At 37.9% G+C, this 27052-nt stretch overlaps 1 protein-coding gene across 9 annotated transcripts in view; it reads right to left on the reverse strand.

The window, feature by feature from the left end:
• Positions 1 to 867: 867 nt before the first annotated feature.
• LOC105229619 (uncharacterized) overlaps positions 868 to 27052 on the reverse strand; it is a 143816-nt gene continuing 117631 nt past the window's right edge. For 5 of the 9 annotated variants that reach the window (XM_049448281.1, XM_049448284.1, XM_049448282.1 and 2 more), the window contains 9 exons: positions 24760 to 24902; positions 24461 to 24614; positions 21094 to 22377; positions 14402 to 14450; positions 13106 to 13197; positions 5601 to 7188; positions 4075 to 5536; positions 3722 to 4011; positions 868 to 2486 (listed from right to left, as the gene is read on the reverse strand). In XM_049448281.1, coding sequence (XP_049304238.1) covers positions 2299 to 2486; positions 3722 to 4011; positions 4075 to 5536; positions 5601 to 7188; positions 13106 to 13197; positions 14402 to 14450; positions 21094 to 22377; positions 24461 to 24614; positions 24760 to 24902 — 5250 coding nt within the window. In that variant the 3' untranslated portion in view covers positions 868 to 2298. Of the gene's footprint in view, positions 2487 to 3144; positions 3241 to 3697; positions 4012 to 4074; positions 5537 to 5600; positions 7189 to 13105; positions 13198 to 14401; positions 14451 to 21093; positions 22378 to 24460; positions 24615 to 24759; positions 24903 to 27052 lie in introns of all 9 variants that reach the window. The other 4 variants (XM_049448287.1, XM_049448288.1, XM_049448286.1 and 1 more) reach the window with 3 other exon arrangements.

The following is a 27052-nucleotide window of genomic DNA, read 5'->3' on the forward strand; positions in this document are numbered from 1 at the left end:
CGAAGAACTCAGTGCCTAACCTAACCTAACCTAATTTTTCACCGAAAATATCGGTAAATCTCTCAGAATTTAATTCTAATTAATTTTACAGCAAAATAAAAAAATATGTAAATGACGGATAATGAAATCTCGATTATCACTTTATCATGCGAGAGTATAAAATGTTCGGTGACACCCGAACTTAGCCCTTCCTTACTTGTTTATAAAAAGTTTTGCAAGAAAATTTCAACAATTTTTTTGTTAATTTAAATATAAAATTTGGCTAACTTTTTACCGAAAATGCTACAAAAGTAAGGGTTGAAAGCTTGAGAAATCTTAGAAATGTGTGTGTCCATACATAAATAAAAAAACGAGTTTTATATTCATCAAATGTTGCTAGTAAAAATTCATATATCCGAAACACACCAAACTTGCTGTTTCAAAATGGAATTTTTTTTTAAATTTCATAAAACCCTATGTTTGTTATATACAATACATATGAATTTAATATTTAAATTTTTTTGTTTTGTCTCTGAACTTGCTGTTTCATGCGTTTTCGTAAAACCAGCGTATGTATGTAGGCAAAGTTTCGTACTATTAACTATAAAACTTATTTCAATCCAAGAATTTTTTATTTATTATTAATTTATTAAAACTTGGTGCCTATTAAAATTGCGATATATACATATGTATGTGTTAATATAAGATTATTTTTCATGTACGTAAGTGTAGGTATTTCAAGTTACATTCAACTCATTTCACTAATTTTATTTAAAATGCTAACTTTTTCCTAAATAAAAAGCAATTGCTTTCCCAATTTATGAATAAAGAAATAAGTTTTTATCCACGACTTGCTCAAAGCAGGAAAACACCGCTGGAAAAAATACTTTTTTTTGATTTTAGTGTTTTTATTATTTTTATTGGTTGCACATAAAAACTATAAATAAATATATTCAGCGAAAAAAATATTTACACAAAAGTCATTAAACCTAATGTACATATGTATAGCAGAGTAAATAAAATGTGTATGTATGTATAATTCTATGCATGTAATTTTCCGTATTACACAAGGTTAAATAAGTTGCTTAAATACAAAGTGACAATTTAATGTTCGCCTTTTTATCGTAAAATTAATGCAAGAAATAAGTTTTTAATTAATATATGTTACAATATCGATAAAAACCAAACAAGCCATACAATTTTTTTAATTCTCATTATTTTTTTAGTATATTCAGCGATGCTCAATGTTTTATTTATAATAGTTTTCACATTTCGATATTTTCTGCCAATTGACTTGTTCAGCTTTATTATGGATTTTCGCGTCTTAAGCACTTCAGTTTAGCCCTTAAAACAGTTTCCTACTTTTATTCAACATTTATTAACAATCAAAGTTTTCAAATTCAACATTCAATTAGAGCGTAAAGATTTGCCATAAAGTTGCCATAAAGAGCCATAATATATCTGCTTAAATTTGTAAATTTTTTTTGTTGCTTTTAGCACGATTATTAACATTAACGAATATGCTGTGTGTATATTTACTATGACAGTCGGTGCTGTATGTGTGTACGGCTGTATGCATTCACACGCGCATATGTGTGTGTGTATTAATTTTGTGTGTTTTATTTGGTTAAATTTTTCAACTAGAAGTTTTTTTGATTTCAACATTTAATAGTTTTGATATTGTATACTGACAGTTGCCAGCGCGTACCGATCGCGATGGACATTTGATAGTCGAAATAAAAGTATTAGCAAAAATCTTAACAATTCATAGCTGCACATTTGTATAGATATGCTTGTGTATATATGTATATGTATATATCTATTGCGTTATACACAAATTATTGTAGAATTGGTTACTTCGAATTCCAGTTTTGTTTTCATTTCAGTTTGTTTCATAAGCATTTAGCGTAAGGTTTTAATACATTCATACATTTATGATACTAAATATATTGTAAAATTCATTTAATGTAAAATTTGAAAATATCGTTACTTTTAAAAAGTGTAAATTTTAACAGTAAAATTTGTATATATAAGCATGAAAATTATTCCGCATTCAATAATTTTTTATAATTCCAGCTTGAACACAGTATTCTTTGACTTGCATGCCGGTTGTGGAGTTTTTGCTCCAATTCTCTATGGTTTTTGCAATAACAGCTATTTATATGTGTGTGTATGTATGTATGTGTTTCTCTACAACTCCGCTAAGATTTTGGTTGCACAAAGATGTCAGCTGATCATTATAAGCATGAACCAACTTCACGATTTCCACTACTCGGCTTAGCAGCTTTCACATTCTCCTCTAAGTGCCTTTGGATGCCCTCAGACGCAGCTGAATTTTATGCCATCATCGCTGGAGTAACAATTTTGGCAGTGTAGTTTGTGGTTGCGCACGCGCACATCCGTTCCGTTCAGGCCGTCGCCGAGCTGCACGTGACACACGCAACACTTGAAGCAATTGATGTGATAGAAGAGCAGCAGCGATTCGATGATCATGGCGGCGCCGCGTCCTATTTAATGCGGAAAATTGCGATTAAAAAAGTTAGTGATATGTTAAAGACATTACAACTGAAAGGTGTTATAAGTGTTTCGTTGTTTCTGAGTTGTTTTTAATATTCTCTTGAACGAATAATGAATTAAAGGGGCTCATGTATATTATGTATTTTTATCTGAACTTGATTTGCTTCTTGTAAGCTGTATTCATTAAAACAATTTATGTTGCAAATGTGATGTGCAGCTTAGCAGCTTTTTCTTATAATTATTGAACTTGAGTGGTTCTGAGCTCGCAGAAATCATGCGAATAATACCTCAACTTTATTAACAAAAATTAAAAGAAAACTCTTATAAGATCGCTCGACAACTTGTATGGATCAGCTCAATACTTCTCGTTTAATGTTCCCGGCTGCGAAGTGCGTCAACGTCAGACTCGTTAAAACTACGCATGACGCAAGTTTTCGCGAAACCTTGACTCGAAAAGGGTCTATTTCGAAAGCAATAATAAAAATTGAGTATTTCTATTGATAAAGTTTGTGTCATATTTGTTCAGATGATAATTTTGTGGAAGCTTTGAAATGCGCTAAACTAATCCATACATAAAATTTTCGTCAGAGGTCAGAGTATCTTTAACTTCCTTTATTGTGTGTATTTCTAAATCGTTCTTGAACATACATGTATTTTCTTCGACGTCAATTTATTACACCCAAACTATATATTTTAGAGCTTTGTGCACGTGCCGACAACTTGATTCCGTGCAGCCGGTGGCGTCTGCGTTTTGCGGAAAGGCATGTAAGGAAGATATTTAAATTGAAATTCAAATAATGATCAATAAGCGTAAAAATCACTTAAAGTGTTATTGCTAGCGATAAATATTTAACTAACTAATGGCGGTGACAAAATAATAGAAAAATACTGGATTAATAAATAACATGTACTTATTTACACGAAACCTTTAAAATCGGAATAAAAAATATTTCAGGATCAACCAAATTTACTTGAAATACGGCGATGCTGGGGCGGGCGTAAGCCTAATGACATTGGAAATATTGTTCACGGATAATTTGTCACACAAAATGAGAAATGTTTAACCTCACAGCGCCAAAAAATAATTTCTAAAGTTGTGATTCGAACGGTGAAGCAATAATGCCGTCTATGAGCATGCTCAATCCAACCAACTTTGATAACTTTTCATTATTTTTAAGGAATTTCAAATGTAAACACTCACAACCAACGTAGTAGCAAATTTTACCTAATTCATCACCACAATGTGAACACTTCTTCTTGCCACTGACACTCAACACTTTGTCCTGTTGCTGCTGCTGCTGCGGCTGTGGGTGCTGATGAGCCGGCGCAGCGTTCACATTGACTTGTGGTGGCATTGCGGTGGTCAGCGTCGAGCTGCTGAGAAGTCGTTGATGTGTGGGCGTTGCAGATTGGGACAGCTGCTGCTGCTGTTGGTGCTGGTGCTGGTAGTACGTGGAGGCCGCATGAAGCGGACTCTTCTCCAAAGCAGCACTTTGGTTGTTGTAGTTGTCGAATCTAAGAGAAGAATGGTCTGTCAAATTAGAATTTTTATAGATAGTTTCATTAGTAGGAACTCACCTCTTTCGTTCGCCGATACCCTTGCTCTGCACACGCTCCGTTAGCGTTTGTATGATGGAATCTGGCAGCGGTTTGCCATTGCTGTTGGAGCTCGTTGCAGATTTCATGCCACTGACAGCGCTGCCATTTTGTTGATGTACCGGTGTTGTGGCCGTCGAACCACCGCGTCGCTGCTGCTCTGCGATGCGTCTTTGTTCGGCTTCTTGCACGAGCCAGTGGTTATTGTAGGCGTGATAAGGCTCCGGCATGGATTTACGTTTTTGCTGGTACGCCGAAAGCCAAGCGGGATCATTAGCTAGATTCGTGTCATATGATTTGCGTTGCTGCACTTGCACCCAGCCGTCCGTGTACTTGGGTTTAGGTGTGGCGCTGAGCGCATGCAGCGTGTTTCGCGACATATTGCCCGGTAATGCGGCATGTCCATTTGGTATGGCTGGCATCGTGGTATTAACACCGCTTATGCTGTTGTTGCTGCCGCTGCTGTTGCTCAGATTTTGTGTTGATTGGTGTTGGTATTGATGATTGTTGGGATAGGCCGAGTGACCACGTGGCGCCGCTGTTGGTGTGGCGATTTTCACCAGCGAGCCACCGAAAGCCTGAGCATTCAAGGCATGCCGCGATGCCATAAAGTCTTCGGTGCCGTTAACGATCAGCGCATTGGCTGAAGTGGCCACTTGCATGGCACGCATTGGTTTTGTTGGTGGCATGGGAGGCAGCATATGCCGTTTGGAGAACTCTTGCAGGTCGGACATGGACTTGCGGTAGTCAATGTCCACCTGATAGTACTGCTGTTCTAGATTTGGTACATTTGCATAGATCTGCTGTGTTGGTTGCGCCGCCACTAATGGTACGCCAAATTGTTGCTGTGTCGGTTGTTGCATATTATGCGCGCCAATGGCATATTGTGGCACTGCCGTTTGGTAGGCTACAGTCGGGCCGCCATTCGGAATTGGCAGACCACCTGCCAGCGACATACTCACGCCATTTAGGTCTTGTAGTGAGCGCCGATTGGCGGACATAAGCATTTTGGCGCCATGTTGCAACTCACGACGTGCCATATTTTCACGCAGCATTAAGTTCTCTCGCTGGCGCTTCAACTCCTCCTGCTCCAGCTGTAGTAGCTCCCGCTCTACACGCAGGACCTCTTCTTGTTCCCGTATTTTCTCCTCAATGGAGAGCATTTTGGCATTGGCGGTGGCGGTGGCCTCTGTCAGTGACTTTGTGGCGGCAGCAGCAACAGTGGCGGACTCAGTCCATGATTCAGCTGAGTTGCCCTTCACTGTTTGTAACAGTGGCGTCTGCGCGGCCGTCAGTAGTGACTCATTCTGGTAAATTAGCTCGTTGGTTTTAAGGCTGTGTGGGGGTGTATCAATTTGTCGATCGTTCTCCTCCGATGAGTTCGTGTAATGTTCACTGCTCTGACGTGAGTGATTCTCAGAAACGCCCGAATCGCGACTCTCACCTGTTGATGGAAAATATATTAATATTTTCGCTTTGTAGACCTATAAGAAGCTTTCATCACTTACCTGTATCTGAACTATCGCACAAACCTGCCTTCAGGTACAATTGTTTTTCCAAACGTCGCTCCTCCTGCAACAGCTGCGCCATATCTGGTGGCGGTGCCACTGTCAATTCCAAATAAGTTTCCTCATCATCCAAATTCGTGGTGTCAATGCCCAAGAAACTCGAACGTTTATTACGCAACTCTTTCTTGATGCGTTTCGTTGAGTTCATGCGTTTGATGGGCGGCGAAGGATGGTCGGTAGCCAGACCGCTGACATGAGGCAAACGCGATGAAATTGTTTCGTAGGTGTTGTCCGATGACCACGTGTCTGTGTTGTTATCGATGCTGTCCACATCATCAAAGGGTGGCGGACTCTCGACTGGCGGCGGCGGTGGCTTCTCTTTCGGCGGTTCCAGCTTGAAGCTGCCAGTAAGTGCGGCGCCAGTACCGCTAGCCAATGTGGAGTTCTCCAAGCCGGTGTAGAAGACCTCGATATTTTCGTAAAGCGGTACAGGGCGCAAATGTTTAGGAGCATCGTAGTAGGGCTCACTTGATTTGGGCACCTGATAGTAGGGTTCATGTTCTGCCAGCGTCGTTGCGTTGTTGGTCAAGATTTGCGGATCAACTGCTGCGGGTTTGCTGATTGTGAACAAATTTTCAGAGTTTGGTGTTGGTGAGTTTATTTCAGTTAGTTGTGTTCTTGCTGTTGTTGTTGTGATATTTTTTAAATCGTCTGCTGGTGCAATTAGTGTTGAGATTGCGGCAGCACTGGCGTTTTCACTGGCTGTAAGCGAACCGCTTGGTGCTGCCTCTATTAAACTTGATGTTGTTGCTGTTGCTTTTATGCCGGCGGCTGCTGTGATAGGTGTAGTATTAGCGTAAGCGTTGGTTATTTCAATAAAAGTATTGTCAAGATTTCTTTTGTTGTTGTTATCGCTAGCGCTAAAGCTACCGCTGCTATTGTTATTGCTGTTGTTAGTCAATACATTACTTAGCGAATTATTGGCAAACGAATTCTGAAATTCGTCATTACTACTATTGTTGTTATTTATTTGATTCATTTGTTTGTGTATATTATTATTGCTTATGTTGTTGTTGTCATTTAACATGCTCGCGGCAATGATTCGCTTCGCTTCAACATCTACTTGTCGCGTAGATGCTGCCGAGATGTTCTCGTAAATGGGCTCCTGCGAGATGAGCGCCTCGCGCAGCTCCTCCGTTCTGCCATCAACATCAGCATTTACATTATTATCGTTATTAACATCGTCATTGTCAGTGTTCATAGCATTTGTATTTGCATCAAATTGTTGTTGTTGTTGCTGCTGCTTACTTTTGCGTTCCTTCTCTTCGTCGGTTTTGTTCGAAGTATCCTTTGCACACAGTAATCCATCATTATTATTATTGTTGTTGTTTTTTGTTGTTGTTTCTGCCTTCATTGTGGACATTGTGGCCGCCGTTATTGTTGTTGCTTGTTTTGTTGTAGTTATTGTACGGTTACTTGCATTGGTGTTGGATGATTTGGTTGTCGTTTTTATTGTTGCTGTATCATTTAAGGTGAATGTGGTCTCTTTGTCAATTGCTTCCAGCGCCAATTCAAGAGCTTCGTTGATCTGCGGCCCAAAAGTTGTATGTTTTTGTTGTTTTTTTTCGCAGAGTACGCGTTTGATATAATTTTGCAGCAATTTCATTAAAATTTGTATTTATTGTTTTTGTTTTTATTTGTTATTGTTACCAACATCAACAATTTATAATTCATATTCATAGCCATTTTAACAATTTTGTTTTGTGAATTTCAATCGTAATTTAATAGTTTGAGACAAATTAGCCAGCAGTCAACAAGCACATGAGTACAAACGTGTATATGAAAAAAGACGAAATCATGAGATCAATGTTAGTTAGTCTAATATATGTTTTGTTTCCATTAATTTATTTAGCAAATTAAGAAACTTAAATTAAATTATTGCAATTATTATCGCAATCAAGTAATCATGCGGCCATTAATGGGTTAATGTGACATGCAAAAAACCAAAATAAATTAACTATTGTTTTTGTAAAAGATAAGCCTTGAATTAGTAATTATGGACGAATAAATATTTGTATGAATAGTTTGTCGGGTAAATTCAACAAAAAGCGACAAAAAATAATGCAAAAATAAAAATAAAAAGTGGGAAATGAGTAGTTGTTCCAATTGGCATGCGAATGCTTATGGGCACATACATATTTCATTCAAGCAAAAATATACATACATATATAATAATATATACATATGTATGTATATTTATAAACATACATTGTATATATATGTGTGTATCTAAAGGGTGATTTTTTAAGAGCTTGATAACTTTTTTTAAAAAAAAAACGCATAAAATTTGCAAAATCTCATCGGTTCTTTATTTGAAAACGTTAGATTGGTTCACGACATTTACTTTTTGAAGATAATTTCATTTAAATGTTGACCGCGGCTGCGTCTTAGGTGGTCCATTCGGAAAGTCCAATTTTGGGCAACTTTTTCGAGCATTTCGGCCGGAATAGCCCGAATTTCTTCGGAAATGTTGTCTTCCAAAGCTGGAATAGTTGCTGGCTTATTTCTGTAGACTTTAGACTTGACGTAGCCCCCACAAAAAATAGTCTAAAGGCGTTAAATCGCATGATCTTGGTGGCCAACTTACGGGTCCATTTCTTGAGATGAATTGTTGTCCGAAGTTTTCCCTCAAAATGGCCATAGAATCGCGAGCTGTGTGGCATGTAGCGCCATCTTGTTGAAACCACATGTCAACCAAGTTCAGTTCTTCCATTTTTGGCAACAAAAAGTTTGTTAGCATCGAACGATAGCGATCGCCATTCACCGTAACGTTGCGTCCAACAGCATCTTTGAAAAAATACGGTCCAATGATTCCACCAGCGTACAAACCACACCAAACAGTGCATTTTTCGGGATGCATGGGCAGTTCTTGAACGGCTTCTGGTTGCTCTTCACCCCAAATGCGGCAATTTTGCTTATTTACGTAGCCATTCAACCAGAAATGAGCCTCATCGCTGAACAAAATTTGTCCGAAAAAAAAAAAAAAAAACCGAACACTGATTTTGGTAATAAAATTCAATGATTTGCAAGCGTTGCTCGTTAGTAAGTCTATTCATGATGAAATGTCAAAGCATACTGAGCATCTTTCTCTTTGACACCATGTCTGAAATCCCACGTGATCTGTCAAATACTAATGCATGAAAATCCTAACCTCAAAAAAATCACCCGTTACATAAGTATGTCTACGCCAAATCAAAATGGAAATTTACACTTTAAATCAAAGCGGCTGCTACGTGAATGGAAAATGTTAGAATAGTATGTATAGAGTAGAAAAAGTGTGTGAAAACAGATAAACACCTAGATGTGTGTAAAGGTGCTTACATAGAATTCAATATAAACAGTAGAGAGAAAGAGAAAAGCTTTGCTTCAAAAATTTAATTAAGAATTTGCAAACTAAATTTTCTTACGTATAATGCAATAAAAATGTATAGTAGATAAAAATCACGTTGGATGAGAAAAATGGTACAATTTTTGTTTCGTTTATTAATATATCAAGCAAGGTCTTGAGATACACAGCCGATAAATAAAAAGAAAGTATATATCGTCACCTAAAATGCGTAACGTAACAGCATTTTCGGAAATTTACAGGGGAAAGAATAGAACACGTTATAAAATGGAAGATGAAACAAAATTTAAATATTGGTTAAAACAGGAAGTCAGATATAACTGATAGCAGAATCTAGATATGTTGGACATACAAATATATGTACTTATATGTATATAATTTGAAGTAGTGGATCGTAATCAATGAAATTTCGAATTTTTTGATCATACGTTATTTGGCATTTTAGGTGACGATATGAAGATGTTGATAAATTCGTAAATATATGTAGCTAATTAAATGAAATTATTTTTGAGTCAGCAAGGATAACAGCCAAATCGACGAAGACATAATCAACTGATAATGCTCACATTTCACTCAAATATACCATACATATCGCTCATTTGCTGCAAGACCGGCATAAGTCAAAAAAATCGATTCTCCAGAAAACGCGTTTAAGTTTTCACGGGGACTCCAACCTTACACCTCTTCTCAAGCGGAGCATATAAGAGGTATTCATATGAATTTTTCACTCAAGATGAAGTATGATATAACGAACAACTCTGCAGCATTAACTCAAAAATCACGTTTTTTGATTTATGCCGGTCTTGCAGCAAATGAGCGATATAAGCAATCCTCTTTCAAATACCTAAAAATATGATTCCGCGATAAATGCTTTGAGCGCGCTGTGCAAAATGTCTTAATATCGAATATACATAGCTGTTATTATTGCAGTTACTATCTTTGCTTCATTCATTATCAACTACTTCCCATCAAGTTAGAGTGCTCGAATTACTCCGAAGACTTACAATTGACAAATATAACAGCATATCCTATGATTGTTAGAGACATGTTAATGATATAATATTATGCAGCTATTTATAACTTAGAGAACTATCACCAAAATTTTCTGAGAAGTACTGTTTGAGGCAATTTAACCCTAACCTAATAGCTTAAAATGTTCCATCAAAATATGCACGGTTGGTATTGCGAGCGTCATCGAGGTACTCCCTTGAATTTAACGATTTTTTTCTTTTCAATTTCCTATACTTTTGCCGCACAGTGTAATTATTATTAAATTTTATTTGTAACGGGTGATTTTTTTGAGGTTAGGATTTTCATGCATTAGTATTTGACAGATCACGTGGGATTTCAGACATGGTGTCAAAGAGAAAGATGCTCAGTATGCTTTGACATTTCATCATGAATAGACTTACTAACGAGCAACGCTTGCAAATCATTGAATTTTATTACCAAAATCAGTGTTCGGTTCGAAAATTTTTTATCGACAAATTTTGTTCAGCGATGAGGCTCATTTCTGGTTGAATGGCTACGTAAATAAGCAAAATTGCCGCATTTGGGGTGAAGAGCAACCAGAAGCCGTTCAAGAACTGCCCATGCATCCCGAAAAATGCACTGTTTGGTGTGGTTTGTACGCTGGTGGAATCATTGGACCGTATTTTTTCAAAAAGATGCTGTTGGACGCAACGTTACGGTGAATGGCGATCGCTATCGTTCGATGCTAACAAACTTTTTGTTGCCAAAAATGGAAGAACTGAACTTGGTTGACATGTGGTTTCAACAAGATGGCGCTACATGCCACACAGCTCGCGATTCTATGGCCATTTTGAGGGAAAACTTCGGACAACAATTCATCTCAAGAAATGGACCCGTAAGTTGGCCACCAAGATCATGCGATTTAACGCCTTTAGACTATTTTTTGTGGGGCTACGTCAAGTCTAAAGTCTACAGAAATAAGCCAGCAACTATTCCAGCTTTGGAAGACAACATTTCCGAAGAAATTCGGGCTATTCCGGCCGAAATGCTCGAAAAAGTTGCCCAAAATTGGACTTTCCGAATGGACCACCTAAGACGCAGCCGCCGTCACATTTAAATGAAATTATCTTCAAAAAGTAAATGTCATGAACCAATCTAACGTTTCAAATAAAGAGAACCGATGAGATTTTGCAAATTTTATGCGTTTTTTTTTAAAAAAAAAGTTATCAAGCTCTTAAAAAAATCACCCTTTAGTTTAAATTGTTGATATCTGACAAAAAATTCTCAAAATCAATATTTAATAAATTTGCTTGCGAGTCTAATACTTTGCGAATTTTTGCTGTGTGTGAAACTCCGGGCACAGGTACACTCCACTTACATACAATACAAACAAATATGTTATAAATTTATAGTGTATGAAGAGAGAAGAGCGGCAGCTAATTCGCATTCATTTGCCCATTTTGCAATATAAAACGCCCCAATTAGAAGAGACTTAGTTTTACCGTTGCTTTTGTTGCTGGCAACGGGTCACATAGGTTCAATTAAATGCTAAGATTAAATCAATACTGCAGAGAAGGCAAATGGAAAAGCTTTTAATCAATCAAAATATTTACCTCCGAATAACGGTATGTACATTTGTAGCACCATTATATAAGCATATATTGTACATACATACCGATGTACAAATGCATGTATGCGTGTATAAGCAATGCAGATGAAATACGTAATCAGTTCGCTCGTCTATCATTTCCTTGATTGCTGGGTGGTTCCCTCCGAACGGTATCCGACGTGCGTTCGACTTTTTATGAGATAAAATTAGGGTTTGTGCCTTAATTTCTGCGTGAAAGATAGATTTGTGGCCATGTGATTTCTGATTTTTGGGTTTTAAGTTGTTGTCCCCTTAGTTTCTCACATATATTGAAATTCACCTAAGATTTGCGATTATGTCACTATTATTCGGCTGAGATAATAGTGATTATTACTGACTAATTTCAAAGTAAAATCGTTACCTTGGCAGTTTCACTATACAATCGTTCGTTTGGTCTCAATGACTGGCTACCTACTTATTTCCTTACTTACGCTCGGAATCTAAATGATTTCATCGTTAAAATTTTATTGCATTTGATAAACAGTTTGTAAAATTAATAGTATTTTCTTTTAATTTGACGTCGTTATGGTAATCACGATAAGAGCAATAAATAAGAAACCAGTATAAATTTTTTAATGAAAAGTTCTTAATACCTCGGTATCTACTAGTAGATATTGTGCGAATAGGTTTGTATCAGCATGTGAGAAACGGTTGGTGCCATTCATTTAACTAATTTCATTTGATGAATTTCAGAAACTACAGAATAAGCACATTTTTCACAGTCTGTATATCCGGTTTTACGCTAAACGGAAAGGGTTTGGATGCAAGCTAAGCCCTTCCAGAAGTCATAGTGAATACTACAGTTAAAGATATGTCCACAGTTAAAGATAGAACGAAAAACATTAATTGAAACGAGGTTTGGATTCCTTAAACGATCAATCTTTTTCCGAAAATTATTGATCTATAATGTGAAGGTCTGTCTCAAAGGCAGGTTAGTGACTGAGCCTCGTCTTAAGGATTTTAGAACAGTTTAGAGCCATAAAAATAATATTTCCAAAAAATTTAATTAGATACCGAAACTTGTCTTTTTGCTAGAAAAAGTATGCAAGAGAGTGATAACTGTCCGCGAGTTCGTATTTAGTTAGGAGCTGCTTTCTTTGAACCAATATCAATAATCCTGCTGATTACCTTGAATATGGTAAAATGCATCTGTATAAAGCACCTTCTCCAGTTCGAAGTACTTCATATATGAGTTTGTGAATCAAAACTCCTGTGTGTTTGTAATTTGGTGAACCCGGCTTAATGCTCAAAATAATAAAGTGAATTTATGTTGAAGCATATATGAGCTCATTTAAGGAGAGCAGAGAGAAATAGAATGGCAAATACGAGTATGTGAAAACTTGATTCGCAATGAAACAATATAAAATGAAAGTGACTAATTAGATTAAGTGATGTCTTTAACTGTTGATTGTGGCACAAGCGTATGAATATATCCTGACTAATATCGACACATAAAATGTAAATTTTACGCCCGCTTACCATTGGTTTGCGATCCATCCCATGTAAAGAAGAGAGACGCTGTAAACTTTGACATATAACGGTTTCTTGAGATTGCTTTACTGCACATAAACCTAAAATGTTACACTGTCCTTAATAGGTTAACACGGAATCCGACAAAATCTCAAATATTTGAAAATTCGCAAGCCAATGAGAGAAGACACTACGCCGCTGCTGGGTGTTTGGTATGTAATTGAGAGTGTTTCGCACGATTTAGCAATAGAATTACAGTCGCACAGCAGCGACAACGGTTGAATGGCGACTGACTGAGGCGGAGAATGCATGGATGGAACTAAACTATATCAGTGGGCCATTAAATGGGCATTTAGATAAAGCAACTACGTTGTTGACATTTGACAAAACAAATAGAAAAATGCAACAACACTAAAAAGCATATGGTAAATTGTAATGAAATTAACGGCGACAAAAAGTCAACAAGAATGAAGTGAAAACAGTGCGAACGGCAAGAAATGCAGCGCAAAAGTGAGGCTAGGTGTGTTTGTAAGTATGCAGCCGAAGGGGTGTGTGTGTGTGTGTAAGTAAATGGGCTTTTGAGGTTGCTGGAAAGGTTATTGCTGCTAGTGTTTTGTATTATTTGCAAATGCGCCTATAAGTTTCCAAGTGTTATTTATGAAGGCGGCTCATACGCCTAACAGTAGGCAATAGCTTTAAAGTATACCGATTTCAGTGCTTAGGCACTGATTTATTGTATGTTGCACGTTTACGTATGTCATGCTTCTTGCCACATTGTACATATTATATTATTTTCGTAATGCCTCGTGCTACGCGCCTTTTAGCTAATGCAGCATGTGCGGCATTAAACGGTCGCCGAGGTTCAATGCGTGCAGCCGCTAAGTAGATTTCCAGCGTTGCAGACATGACATTTGACGCTTGAAAAAAGGAATCGGTAAAATGCAGACAAGCATACAGGAGTATATCTATTTATAAATGTACGTGCGGGTGGGCTAAGAATGAAGAATGGTGCGATTGCGATTTCAAAGACATGCAATAAGGCGTAAAAGCAGCTACAAGTGTAATGAAAGAAAAACAGACAAAACAACAACAAAAACAACAACAAACAAAACAAAACGAACAGGCAAATACAAATAATTTACATGTGAGACAATATACAACAGACGATATTGTACGAAAACTAAACAGAAATTGGAAATATGCGGCAAAAACAAATGGACAGCGACAAAACGACACAAATAACACAAATACTCATACAGATAGAGACAAGCAGACAAATATTCGGTTTTCAATCAAATTTCTTACCTTTGGCATTGCACAGAAGCTTTTGCTGGCATAAATTATGCAAATTTAACTACTTTATCGGAAATATTTGCGAGCAATCGACATTTTTACAGAAGTATACACCAAATGAGTGAATATTTTTTATAAATACATATTTTGTTTCGGCGCAAGAAATCGGTCAATGCAAAAATATTTTATTTGTAAGCAAAACAATGCGGCGCAGCAGAAGTCGGAGCAATGGGCGAGCGACAGTTGAATTTGCATTTGCATTTGTTTTAGATATTATTTTAAAGCGTAGCAGATAATAGAAAAGTTTTGTTTGTTTTCGATTGTTTTGTAGCATACATTTTGGCGTTTAACGAACGTGCATACGAGCGAACGAGCACGTTATGCGCAGGCATGTAAAGAGAGACACAAGAAATACACATGTTTGCATGTTTTCATATATGTTTGTACGGCTAGCTATAGTTACATATGTATATATATATATATATGTATGCAATAAAATACGTTATAATTATATATTCTAGGCTACGTCTGTAAGTGGGTAAGTACATATGTATATAAGAGTGCCCACATGTGCGTGTGTGTGTGTGTGTGTACTTGTATGAGCAGTACATTAATAATTAGGTGCAACTCAATTAGCTTATAAATCAATTCATTTATGATTAATTTTCATAATATTTAGCTAACGGTAATCGTACAGTACTTGATTAGTACACTTCCACAAGCCACAAATTAAAAAATATATAAATAATTATATAAAAAAAAAATTAAAAAAAAAAAAAATTACTTTGACTATATCAAAAGCCTGAAAGCGCTGATTTTATTGAAGCTTTAACTGTGGGCTAGAGAAATTTAAAAGACCTAAGTCATTTAAAGGATCTCAGAGTTTTCAAAATCAGCATATTATTGGTAGCGAATCGAATGTCCATATACAGACTGATTATTAGAGAACCCACGGATTTCTATTTGCCTAAGTCAATCAAATTGACAGGTTTAATATAGTCTTTGTTTGTCTTTAATGTTAAAATCGATTCTAAAACTAAGAATTATAGATATTTTGTCTGTTTTTAGTTCTAAAAAATTTTCACAAAAATTCCAAAATACCTTCAAATTTTCGATTCGAGTTAGTAAACTGAAAATTTGCTCTAATAAAAACTCAGAAATGTTGAATATAATCAGTTGTTCCGGCAGAAAAAACATTAATTTTTGACTAACTGTAATTGTTGAAAAAATCTAATTACGAAAAAAAATAACCGAACCAAACAGAGTTAAACAAAAGAAAACAGGATACAGTACACCGAAACTTAAGGGGTTACATGGGTTTCACAGTTTCAAAAAATCGAAAAAAAATTTTTTTATCTTATTAAATTCTATAACATTTCTAGAATATTGTCCTAAATTTTCAAGTTGATCTGATCAATACTTTCAGAGATACAACCCTGAGAACTTGTGCGCTCGAGGCAATCTAGGCTAAGTGCGCCGTCTTTAAGCGCGTTTTTCTCGAAACTGTGTGTTTCAAAGTCGGTTGTCAAGATTTCTCGCGAACTACTCAACCGATCTTGATGAAATTTTACACAGGTCTTCGAGATATCATTTACAAGATCTTGAACGAAGGATTTTCTTTTTTTTTTAATTACAACTATTAAAAAAAAAAATGTCGAGAAATTTTCATCGAAATTTGCATTTTTTTATAAAACGTCTGCTAAAAATCCAATTTTCATTTTTTTCTTTTTCCTTCGTCCAATACCCAGTTTATTGTCTTTACTAAAACACGTATTTTTTATTTTTATTTCTGATGATCCTGAAAGAAGTTCTGCTGACAACGCAGATGCACCTTTTTTCCGAGGGACTGCCGGAAATGGCGTCGTAATGACTGCCATTTTGATATTTTTTTTTTTGAAAATTTTACAAAATGTTTACTAAATATGAGTCTTTTAAATAAAAAAAAATTCATTAAAATATTTTATTTTTTATATGTAAAAAAAAATTATTGAAAAAAGGCCGTTGTTTGCACGAGCAAACCGATGTAACCCCTTAAATGAATTACAATAAATAATACACATACTAACAAAACGTCTATTAAACGAAAACAGTATCTATAAGTGTTGAAATACAGGCTGTTAAATGATTCTATGAACACACTGCGTGCAGTAAATGTGTTCTCATCTAGTTCTCGATCACGTACTTTAAAATTAATACAAAATATTCATTTAATACAATTTTTGATTCGAAACATTCAATTCTCATTTGGAACATTGCGTTGAGAAGTTCTATTTAGCGAGTTTTTACTGTTTTCCGATTTCGATTCGACCTACTCACTGTACACATTTGAACAGTGGCACACATAGTTACATTTAGAGCTTTGAAAAATGAAAATAAAAAAAAAATAAAAATGAAGCACAAAAAGCGCAAAAGCTTAGACTCAAAAGAATTCACCACTCCCATAGAGCTTTCTGAAAATCTAAGGTTGAGACACATTGATTGCCATGAGCATAGTAATGAAAGAAACGAGGAATGCCGAAAAAAATGTGTGTGAAATGTTTATGAGAATATGACTGTAGCGATTGGGTAATATGAGAAAATGTGTGAAAAATGAAATAAAGAAAAAACTTTTTTCAGTTTTTATAAAAATAATTACAATGAAAACGGTTTATTTTGTTGCATATTTGTTTACTGTTACATATTATACATTTTCTTTGATATTCAATCATTGTGATTATGCGACAAAAAGTTAAGCGTTTCAACATATGATAGCTACACATTTATACAAAATATGAAATAAAAAAGAGAACTTATTGCAGACGTATTTTAGAAACGAGTATTTAAAGAATTCGTTTTGATATTTTTTCAAGTTTAACCTATGGTTTCAAAAAGTTTTGGCTTCTAAAAATGCGCGAAATTACACAATATATTCGAGTTTTGCAAAACAAGCTTTACTGTTGTAAGACGAATAAAAAGTTCTTTACGAAACATTTACAGAAAATAATTTACAAAAGAAAAGTGGTGAGGAGATTCGATCAAAGAAACGAACGAGCTTGTGGTCGCACGACTGAGTGTGTGAGTGGGGTTGAACGACTGAACGAGAAATTGACTTGTTTTTTTATTTTACTCCAGCTAGTGTTCTTGTGAGTAGTTGTAGAAAACTGAGAGAAGTTCGAAGACTCTCAAAGCTTTTGTAAAGAGCTTCTTCAAATGAAATACAGACAGTGTAATTTTAGCTTAGAATCATTGAAGCTTACTGGGGGTTGTAATTTGAGGTGCAGACCCATTATATGCATTAAAAAGTTTAAGCCGCTGTTTAAGAGAAGATTAAGCTCACTATAGGAGTAACAAACTAATTATTTAAATTTTGCGAATTCGTATTAGATATTTCAGATGCAGAATTACCACTTAGCGATCACCATAAAGAAATAATAGCCCTATTTGACAGTGTTGACACTCGTAATCACGCTTACGCTTGCACCACTCTCCGCAGTTAACTTATTCAACTCATCGTCTAACATATCGTTGATTTCCTGTACCAAAGCCTGTTCGCTGTTGCCCTCCTCAACAATTTCGTCAGTGGTGAAAGTCTTTGTTATTTCGATATTGACAGGTGCTGGTGTTTTCGGTAACGGTGGTGGCGGCATGTCATCTGAAGGTATATAGAATTTTGAGTTTTCCACAGTGATTATCTCGTCCACTTTCACTACGTCTTTATCGGTCTCTGGTGCTACATCGACCGTCGCGGTCGCTGCAGCTGGGGCAACCGTTGGCGTGTTGTCGTCGCCGAGTCCGAAATTCTTCCGCAAGAAATCGAATATATTTTTCGTTTTCTTTGTGTTTGGATTCGATACAGCTTTTGCGTTTGTTTTAGTTGTGACGGTGGGTGTTGCTGGCGGTGTGGTGGTGGTCACCTTAATTTGTGTCTCAACCACGTGTAGACGTCCAACTATCATATTTTCATCTACGGATTCAGGCGTAGGTGGTCCACTGCTCTGCTTCAGAACTGGTTTGCCTGGCTGATCGGCCTGATTCATGGAGTCGGAGCCACTGATGCAGCATGGTATTGGTTTAGGTATTTTGGACTTTCGCTGTAAAATGGGTGTGCCATTGTTTTTGTTACTAGCGCCGACTGGTAACGCCGACTTCAGGTGACTACTGTGCAGACGTTCTTCGGCGATGATACGCTCGCAGGTTTCAATCAACGCACGGGAGTGTGCGGCCCTCGCCGCCATTATTGGCGAGTTCGGTTTAGAGCTGGGATGCGAATTATTTGTTTTCGAGTTATTTGCAGTGGCCGCAAACATATTTGGAGTAACTGCTATGTTCTTTACTGTGTCGGGTGTGTCCGGCGTGGTTGCTATACTGTTGGCAGATGTTGGTGTACCGGGCGAGCTACGTTGCTTTGTCGGTTTTGCTAAGAGACCGTCACAACGACGTACTTGTTCAGCGGTAACTTCATCATAGCCTGTTAATGGGACTTGGTCGAAAGATGGTAGATCATTTATGTCAATCTTTTTACAGATTTTTTCCTCTACCGTCTGTTGCCGCTGAGTCTGCGGGGTGTTTGACTTGAGTACAATCTCAGCTGGTTTACCAGAGTCATCACATTCGCGTACCTTTTTCGGAGTGATGTCAGAGTAGAATGTGCAAGGAGGACGCTTGTTAGGGGGTAAATCATTCACATCAAGCTTGTCACATGGCGACTCATCTACCGTCTTCTGCCTTGTGGGCAAGAATGAGTTTGTGGGCTCAAAAGAGTCTAGGAAGTTACTGCAAAGTGCCACATCAGTGGGCGAGAGCGGTGAATGTGGCGATGCCGGTGGTGTGGCCAGCTTAAAGAGTGTAGACACATTTGGTTTGCATGGTACCAGTGGTGGAATTTCAGAAGGTATTGTAATAACGGGTGTTAATGAGTCATTTGGCTTCAATGGATCGCCGGTAGAACGTACAGCTGCTGCTGCCGACTTATTTGTGGAACCTGGTGTGGAGCGCACGAGCGGTAGGGGTTTGAGAGTGGAGCGATTCAACTCTTTGCTTTTCTCAGTATCAACTGGGGGTGTGTGTATCTGGGCTGTGGTTTCGAAAGGGCCTGTGCAAACGGTGGAGTCACTTGAGACTGTTGATGTTTCGGAGATAATAGAAAGTTTCTTTAATTCATCTGCACTGGGCGATGTTGGTGTTAACTCGGCTGTTATCACCGTTTTGACTTGCGGTTCCTGCTCTAATTTACTTTTTGTTTTTGTTGTAGTTTCTTTAACCACAGCAGTAGTTTCCATGCCGGCGGGTGAGTTGAAAAAATTTCTTTTTGCTGGCGTAGGCGACTGTGGTGGTGTTTGCGGTATGCGACTGCGTGGCAAAGGCTTCGGTCCGGGGACTGGTGGTGTCGTCTTACCGACTTGCTGATTAGATGCCACGTCTTGTGAGAAGCAATTGGAAAGTGCTTTAACGGTGTTGGGTTTCGGCAGCTCATCCGGATTCAAGATGGTTACTGGCGGTGCACACATAACGACTTCAGTGTGATTTTGTTGCTGTTGTTGTGGTTTATATGGCACAGTTGTCACATCTGGTTGTCGGACTTCATGTGAAGGTTCATTGACTGCATGCGCGCTTGGCATTGATTTCATCTCATTTGACGCAGCTGTTGTTTGCATTATTTGATTAGAAACTGGCATCGCTTCACCGGTCCCGGGCAATGCGGTCACTGTTGAATGTGACTGTTGTCGATGTTGCTGCTTAGGAAACTCAATACCGTTATAATGCGTAACATTCATAGGCGAGGGCGATCGACCGAGTAGGGGTGATGTTGGCGTTGTCGTTGTTGCACCAAAATGTGGCACATATGATTTTTTTGCCGCCATTGTTGGCGTTGGTGGTTTCCCGGTTGGGTTGGTGCTCATATTCTTCGAATTGAATATCTCAACACGACCGTTGATGCTGAACGGACTATCGTCGGGTGATTTACGCACGGGAGGTGGACTGTTAACGGGACTCTTGACATTGTAACGGACCGACTTGGGTGACATGGGTGGCTTGCCAATTGGATTAACAGCACGCGGTATCATGGAGAAACCGTTAGACATAAGCACACTCGGCGAGGAACGTGGTGGGGGTGTTGGTGCGCGTGCTGCTGACGGAGATGGTGGTGTTTGCGGTATAGTGATCGGCGAAGTGCCGTGGGTGAAGGGTAAAGGAGAATGCGGTGACACAATCGAAGGGGACATGGTTGAAGACTGAAATATTTGTGTGCTAATTGGAGCATCATCGCCCGCAACGAATGCGGTGGGCGTTTGTACACGATCGATTGGCTTTGAAATATGCATTGGTTTTGGGGAAAGTGGGGCTTCAATTTCTGTGGATGGTTGAACTTTAGGTATGGCACCGCTACACTCTGAGATTGGCTTCACTTCATGCTCTTGTGCCTCGTCTAATTCAATGTCGCTCTTAAATGTCTCTTTGAACATACGCAGCAGATTACGCGCGTGGACCATCTCGTTCGAAGGTTTTCTTTGCAAAGTAGAAGGCGTAGCAACTATTAAAGTATTACCCGACACCTCCTGTTCAGCTTTAGAATCAATTAGGTTGCTTATTTTCTGCTGTTCTTTTTCAATATTAGCTAATTGTTCACCAAAACTACGATTACCATTATCAATAGTATTTTCAAAACTACTTTTAACACTACTGGATATAGAGGGGTCAAGCAATGATTTGTTAGTAGAACTTACACTAAATTCCATTTCGCATGGCTGTTCGTTAGTTGGTTTTGTTGTGGACCCTGTGTTCAGGCTGCTGGCGATGGCGTTCACTGCGCTGGTGGACAGTTCGGCAAACTCCGCTTCTATTTGGTTCACTGCATTAGCTGCTTCGGTTAGCTGCTGCTCCTCCAGTGCCAGCGCTGCAATAGCCGCATTCAGTTGTTCTTCCTGCTCGGAGATTTCCGTGGCTTCGATTTCGCCATCGGCGGTGTGAATACCGCTGTCGTCACGATCGACATCCTCCTCGGGCGCATCGACTTTAACCACTACTTGTTGTGGCATCGTAGTTTGGGATACGGGTGCACCTACTTCCTCCTCCTCCTTGTTGCTTACCTCCAGCACGGCTTTCTTCTCATTCTCAATAAGTTTCATGCGTCGCTCTTCCTCTTCGTTCTTCATTATCTCTAGCTGGCGGGCGTCAACAAGTGCTACCGGCGCCTTTCTCACCTCTTCTTTGGTTACGGCATTCTGTAAACTAGACAGACGATCCTTCAATGGTGGCACTGGTATATCGACTAATTTTGCGCTGGGTACCTTACCGGCGCTGCCGCCATTCGTTGAATTGACTAAATTTTGTTGTTGCTCTAAGCTTTGCATACGCGATCGTATGCTCGTGATGTCGCCTGATAGGCGTTTAACTTCACGCTTTAATGTGGAGTCATGTACTTCGCCATTATTATTGGACACACTCTCGTCCAACTTGAAGCGATCGCGCAGTGTAACGCGTGGCACAGCTACGTTGCCAGCGCCACCATTGCCCACCAGCAACTTTGGTTCTGAATTGGCATTTTGATTTTCGAAAATCTCTTTACGCTTCGAAATATCGATTTTTGGTACATCAACTTTCTTCTCCAAACCCTCTTGACTATCACTGGGCGAAGTAACTTCGAAGCCGATTAGGCGATCCTCGATTTTACTGCCGCGACGTGTGGGATAAGTATCGTTCGGTACTGTATTGCTGCAGTCCGGGGTATTTTCTTTCGAGGAGTTGTTTTTGGAAATTAACGCCGGATTTGTGTTGGCATTATTGAGCTTAAAATTGGCTAAAGCACTGCCGCCACTGGCGCGCGACACGCGTTGCTTATAGTCTTGAATGGCGCCCTCATAAGTGTATTCGCATGGATCGGGAGAGCTGCCGGGCGCTGTGCTGGAAGAAGTATCGTAGCCTGGGGAGGATATGTATTCACGCGCGGGGATGCCACTAGGTTTTTGGTTGTTCTCAAATATGGCTTTGTCGAGTTCGGCGTTGTCACTCTGCGGAAGAAAATATAACATAAGTAAAGATTTGGTAAACTTTGAAGGAAACATAAGTGTATCATGAGAAAGCAATGCTCAAAGCTTTTTGCTTGCTTTTTGTTAAAAATCTATACTTTCTTTAGTATCCATTATATGCAGATGGCGATACTTTTTAAGGCATCTAACACCTTTCACGGCATGTACATCACGTGATCCTTTGCACGATCGAAAGGTTTTAATCTGTCGTGAAGTGGGATACAGTTTGTGCAGAAAAGTATAAGTTTTTCAAAACAAACCAGAAGAGGGGGCTTATACTCGTATTGAAGCATCTGCGGAATTGATTTGTGACCCTGACATCCACTGACATGCGCTTGATCGTTAAATTCTTTTCTGTGCTTTTTTACAGCTTCTCACACCACGAGTATTTACGAAATTTCTAAATTCATGTGTTGGCTGTAGTTTTTGTATTAGTGTTGCAACTGCTGTCAACATTGTCATGTAGAATGTGCTCACAGCGTATACGATCGTTAAGCTGATCGACACGCTCTCAACTGTTACGAAGAACAAAAGATCAAACAGAACAAATGTTCAGCAAGCGCATTACAAGTGTATTTATGTCCACGGACACAGTCACACACGCTCGCAGCGAAACGAATTTCGAACAAAACAAGAGTACACAAAATTTGGTAATGAAAACCCAGCGGAAAAGACTGGGTATACAAATGAATTGGAGAAACAAAATGTTCTGATACGTTTCAGCAATTTAATTGATTTTACGCTTTCGTTTTGAATTCAATTGATCTATCTGCTGTCGCAATGCCTCATACTTTTATTGGTCATTATTTGTTTGACAGGGGTGATATTGCTTAAGAATATTGTGACTGATTCAATTTCGTTGCGTTTGACTTTTGATATCAGCTATTGTTTATTAACTGTGCGGTTCGTTGGTGCCCTTGTAAACGATCTGTCAAAAACGACAAAAAATTATTTGGCGTCATCAAATTACAATATACCCATAAAGTAGAAATATGACGAACTACCGGGTATCAAAGAGACATTTTTAGTTTGATTTAATTTAGAGTCTCAAGCCTGAAATAACGCTGAATGTATAGACCGGGGAATATATTAAAATTTTAAAGGTAATCGATGGCTGCTATGGACTTGTAATTTAACTTCTATTATATATCTGCAGGTAAAGTCCTGACGCTCACAATTCGCTTAGTATTCCTATCTAAAATTTGGAAGCATTCCGTTCGAGCTAAGAAACATTTGTTCAAATACGTATAAGCAGCAAAGCCTTGCTGAGATTGAAAAATTAAATAATTTTGAGAGAATAATTAAAATTTTACCGCCGACGTTTAGGTTTATGTTGAGAAGATAAAATTTAAAAATCTTATTGCTCGAAATACTATTCTAAAAAGTTAACTCAACCTTTGAATTTAACATCTAGCGGCTAACTGTGCTCAAAGTGAACGTCCTAAAAGTGCAATGGAAGCTTCCCCCCGTCAGTGGCTCCGGGGACATATTTGTGCAAAATGTCTGCTAAAATTAGGCAGTTGTGATTGTAAAATTAGACAAGCAGTTAGCGACCACTTTAACAAGAAACCGGAGAAACAGAAAAATTAACGATTTGCTAATGAGTCTCTGGCACTGTTGGACAAACAAAGCTGCGGCTAATTTAAGTTTGAGCATAACTTCCGCTTTATCTTCAGCTGTGTATGTGTATGTGCTACAAAATATGTGTGAAATAATGGTAATTAATGCTTTTTCAACACTGACCCAATTCCAGGTTCATTGTTAAAGCAGTGTGAATGCTCCATGATAAATTTAGAAGAGAAAAAGTCACGAAAGCAGAAACTTTCATATTCAAAATGTCAGGTTAAATGTGTCCGTTTGGCAAAAAAAAGAGCTTACTCGAAATAGAAAAAAAAACACGTCGAAACATTTTTGTAAATCAAATACTTTCATTGATGGTTCGTAAAGTTCCAGATTTGCATCTCATTTGCTCATGGTCAATTCGATTTAGTACTCGTCGCTTGTAATTTGGCAGAATATGGTCCTAACTTAGTTTCATGAAACGTTAATTCTTCAAAAAACTTACCAGTACACTGTTGTTGTCGTAATCCTCCGATTGGCTGCTCTTGCCGCTGGCACTGCTGGTGCCAATGCCAAGGTCGCTCAGGTCGTTCGATTCGTCTTCATTGTAAACGGCTAACGAGGCCAATTTTGCGCGACCGCGTCCACCACGTTCACCTCTGTAATAATAAGGTATTTGTTTTTGAATGTAATATAAGCAAATAACAATAGTTGTGAAGATTCTGTATAGAATATCTGTCTTTAAAATCAACTTTTGGCGACAAGCCATATAACTGTATTCTTCCCTGCTTCAATATTTCTTACCTTTCTTCGATCATTTCGGAGAATGTCTTCGATTTTCTTCGCGTCCGGTCGTGTTCTTCCAATTCGAGTTTTTTCACTTCCACAACTCGATCGATGATGTGTTCGACACGTTTTCTACGCGACGATTTCCAATTGTCCAAATTCTGAAAGTTCAAAAGAAATATTTTTTATATTTTGCAAACGAACTTCACGCTTTAATTGAATCTAGTAGAGTTTATCTCTAGAAAAATAACCGACTTTTTCTGTTGCTGAATCCCTTTTGAAGCTCGGAACTTTCACTAAAGTTAAACAGCTATAAACTCATAATGACAAACGCTGAATGGAAAAATATACATAAAAAAGCATAAGTACTTTAATACAACAACACGTACGCAATGAAAAATTATTTTAAAAAACTGCAGCAGACTTATGCAACGACACTAAGTGTGCTTGCATCGATTTGGCCGATAACGACTTCCTTTCCCATGAGTTGGCCAAATCAAACAATTAACTCAAGTCAGACATGTAGCCGTTTTGAACAAACATACACTCATACATATTAGGTACATATACGTATGCATTTACTCCGTCTAACTTATTGGGTAAGCCAAGCTACTCGAGTTAGCCGACTCAGCATGTCAAAGCCTCACTGGGCCAATTGACCAATCGAACAAACAATGGCGGGCGCGTATTAATTGATTTTCACACGCATAACTACTGCCTAAACAGTAGCTGCGAAACGTGTGATTACAGGCAGAAAAATGTAAAGAGGAGACAGTCGGTGAAAAAATCGTGAAAATTATAATAATCAAGTGATAAGAGAGTATCGGAAGGCGAGAATGACTTTCAATTTGTGTTTACTCAAATATTCAATAATCAATTATAACAGATTTGATGGGTTTCGTGAACAATATGCACTCGTTAAACGAAAAGAAACTGAAATTCATGAGTATATGACTTGTACTTTAAATATTTGAATAGGTCAATTGTTGTCGGTCGAAGGGAAAGTAATTCGGTTGAGCAGAAGAAAATTTAGAAAAATCAGAATTGGGATAAAAATATGAAAATTAATGCAATACAATATATTATAATTAAGGTTTCACATTCGGGGTAGTATTTTTGACATACATTTTTACTTCTTTTCAATTTTGATCGCTAGTATATGCCTGACAGAAACATAGGTGGTGTCTTTAATTTTACTTTTAAGGTACATACATAAGTACATACGTTAAGTCTTTCCAATTTGAGACTAACTTCGAAAAAACGGAAGGACTCATTTTTTACAGAACTCAATCTCTTGAAAATAATTAGTTTGTTCAATAGCCAGCCGTGTATTATACATAGATTCTTACGGATCTGGCCGTAATGTGTTTTATACAAGTATTTACAGACATATAAATGGGTATATCGAATTCCGAGGTGTACTTACTATAATGACTGGACTATTTGTGTTACTTTTTTAAGAGCTTCTTCTACGAAAAGTGAAGCATTTTAGTTATAAGCCGATGTCAAAGGGATAATCGAAGCTTTCTCTTAACATAAATACAATCAGAGGTTTGCTTAACGAAGTAAGATCGCTCTTAAGACAACAGTTTGATTACGGTAAAATGTTGGTTCTAGCTAATGGTGGCGCTCTCTAAAGGGTCTCTTACTTTCTCTTTTTAATTACGCTAGTGGTTAGTCGATACGCCGTTCTCTAAGTATGAACAAATCCATTTGAGGTGTAGTTTATGTCAAAGGATCTATAAGACTAGCGCTTACTCTGTCGATTTCTCTAGCAAGATTCAAACCCTGATAAGGCATTTGTAGACGCTTGTTAATAGCTGTGAAAATAAATGAAGTTCGAAACTAAACATTTGCTTTATTACACTGTGAAAATAAATGATGACAACACAGAGTGACGCTGGGCCTGACTAATAATGGCAATTGCGTAAGTCTTACCATAAATGGATGCGCATACATAAATATGTATGAATGTACTTACATAATATGTACGGCTAATGAGATTGTCATTATTGTCGCTACTGTAAAACTACAAAAACACTGTTGCCATTAATTTTGTTGCTTTTACGAAATTGTCTTGTAAATGTTGTGCATGTTAACGCGGGCATTTAAGTAAAAAAGCAAAAAAATGCAAAAAACTGGATTAAATAATCACTAGAGGTGACAACTGCCGTGAAGTCAGCCAAAAAAAGAAAGTAATTACAAAACTCAAATGGCGCGAAGTTTGACTACTAAATATACAGCTCGGTACTTTGCGCAATTGTAGTGCATATTCGCATGTGTATGTGTGTGTGATTTGGTAAAAATTTGC

Source organism: Bactrocera dorsalis, chromosome 2 (assembly GCF_023373825.1).
Source record: "Bactrocera dorsalis isolate Fly_Bdor chromosome 2, ASM2337382v1, whole genome shotgun sequence".
NCBI lineage: Eukaryota > Metazoa > Arthropoda > Insecta > Diptera > Tephritidae > Bactrocera > Bactrocera dorsalis.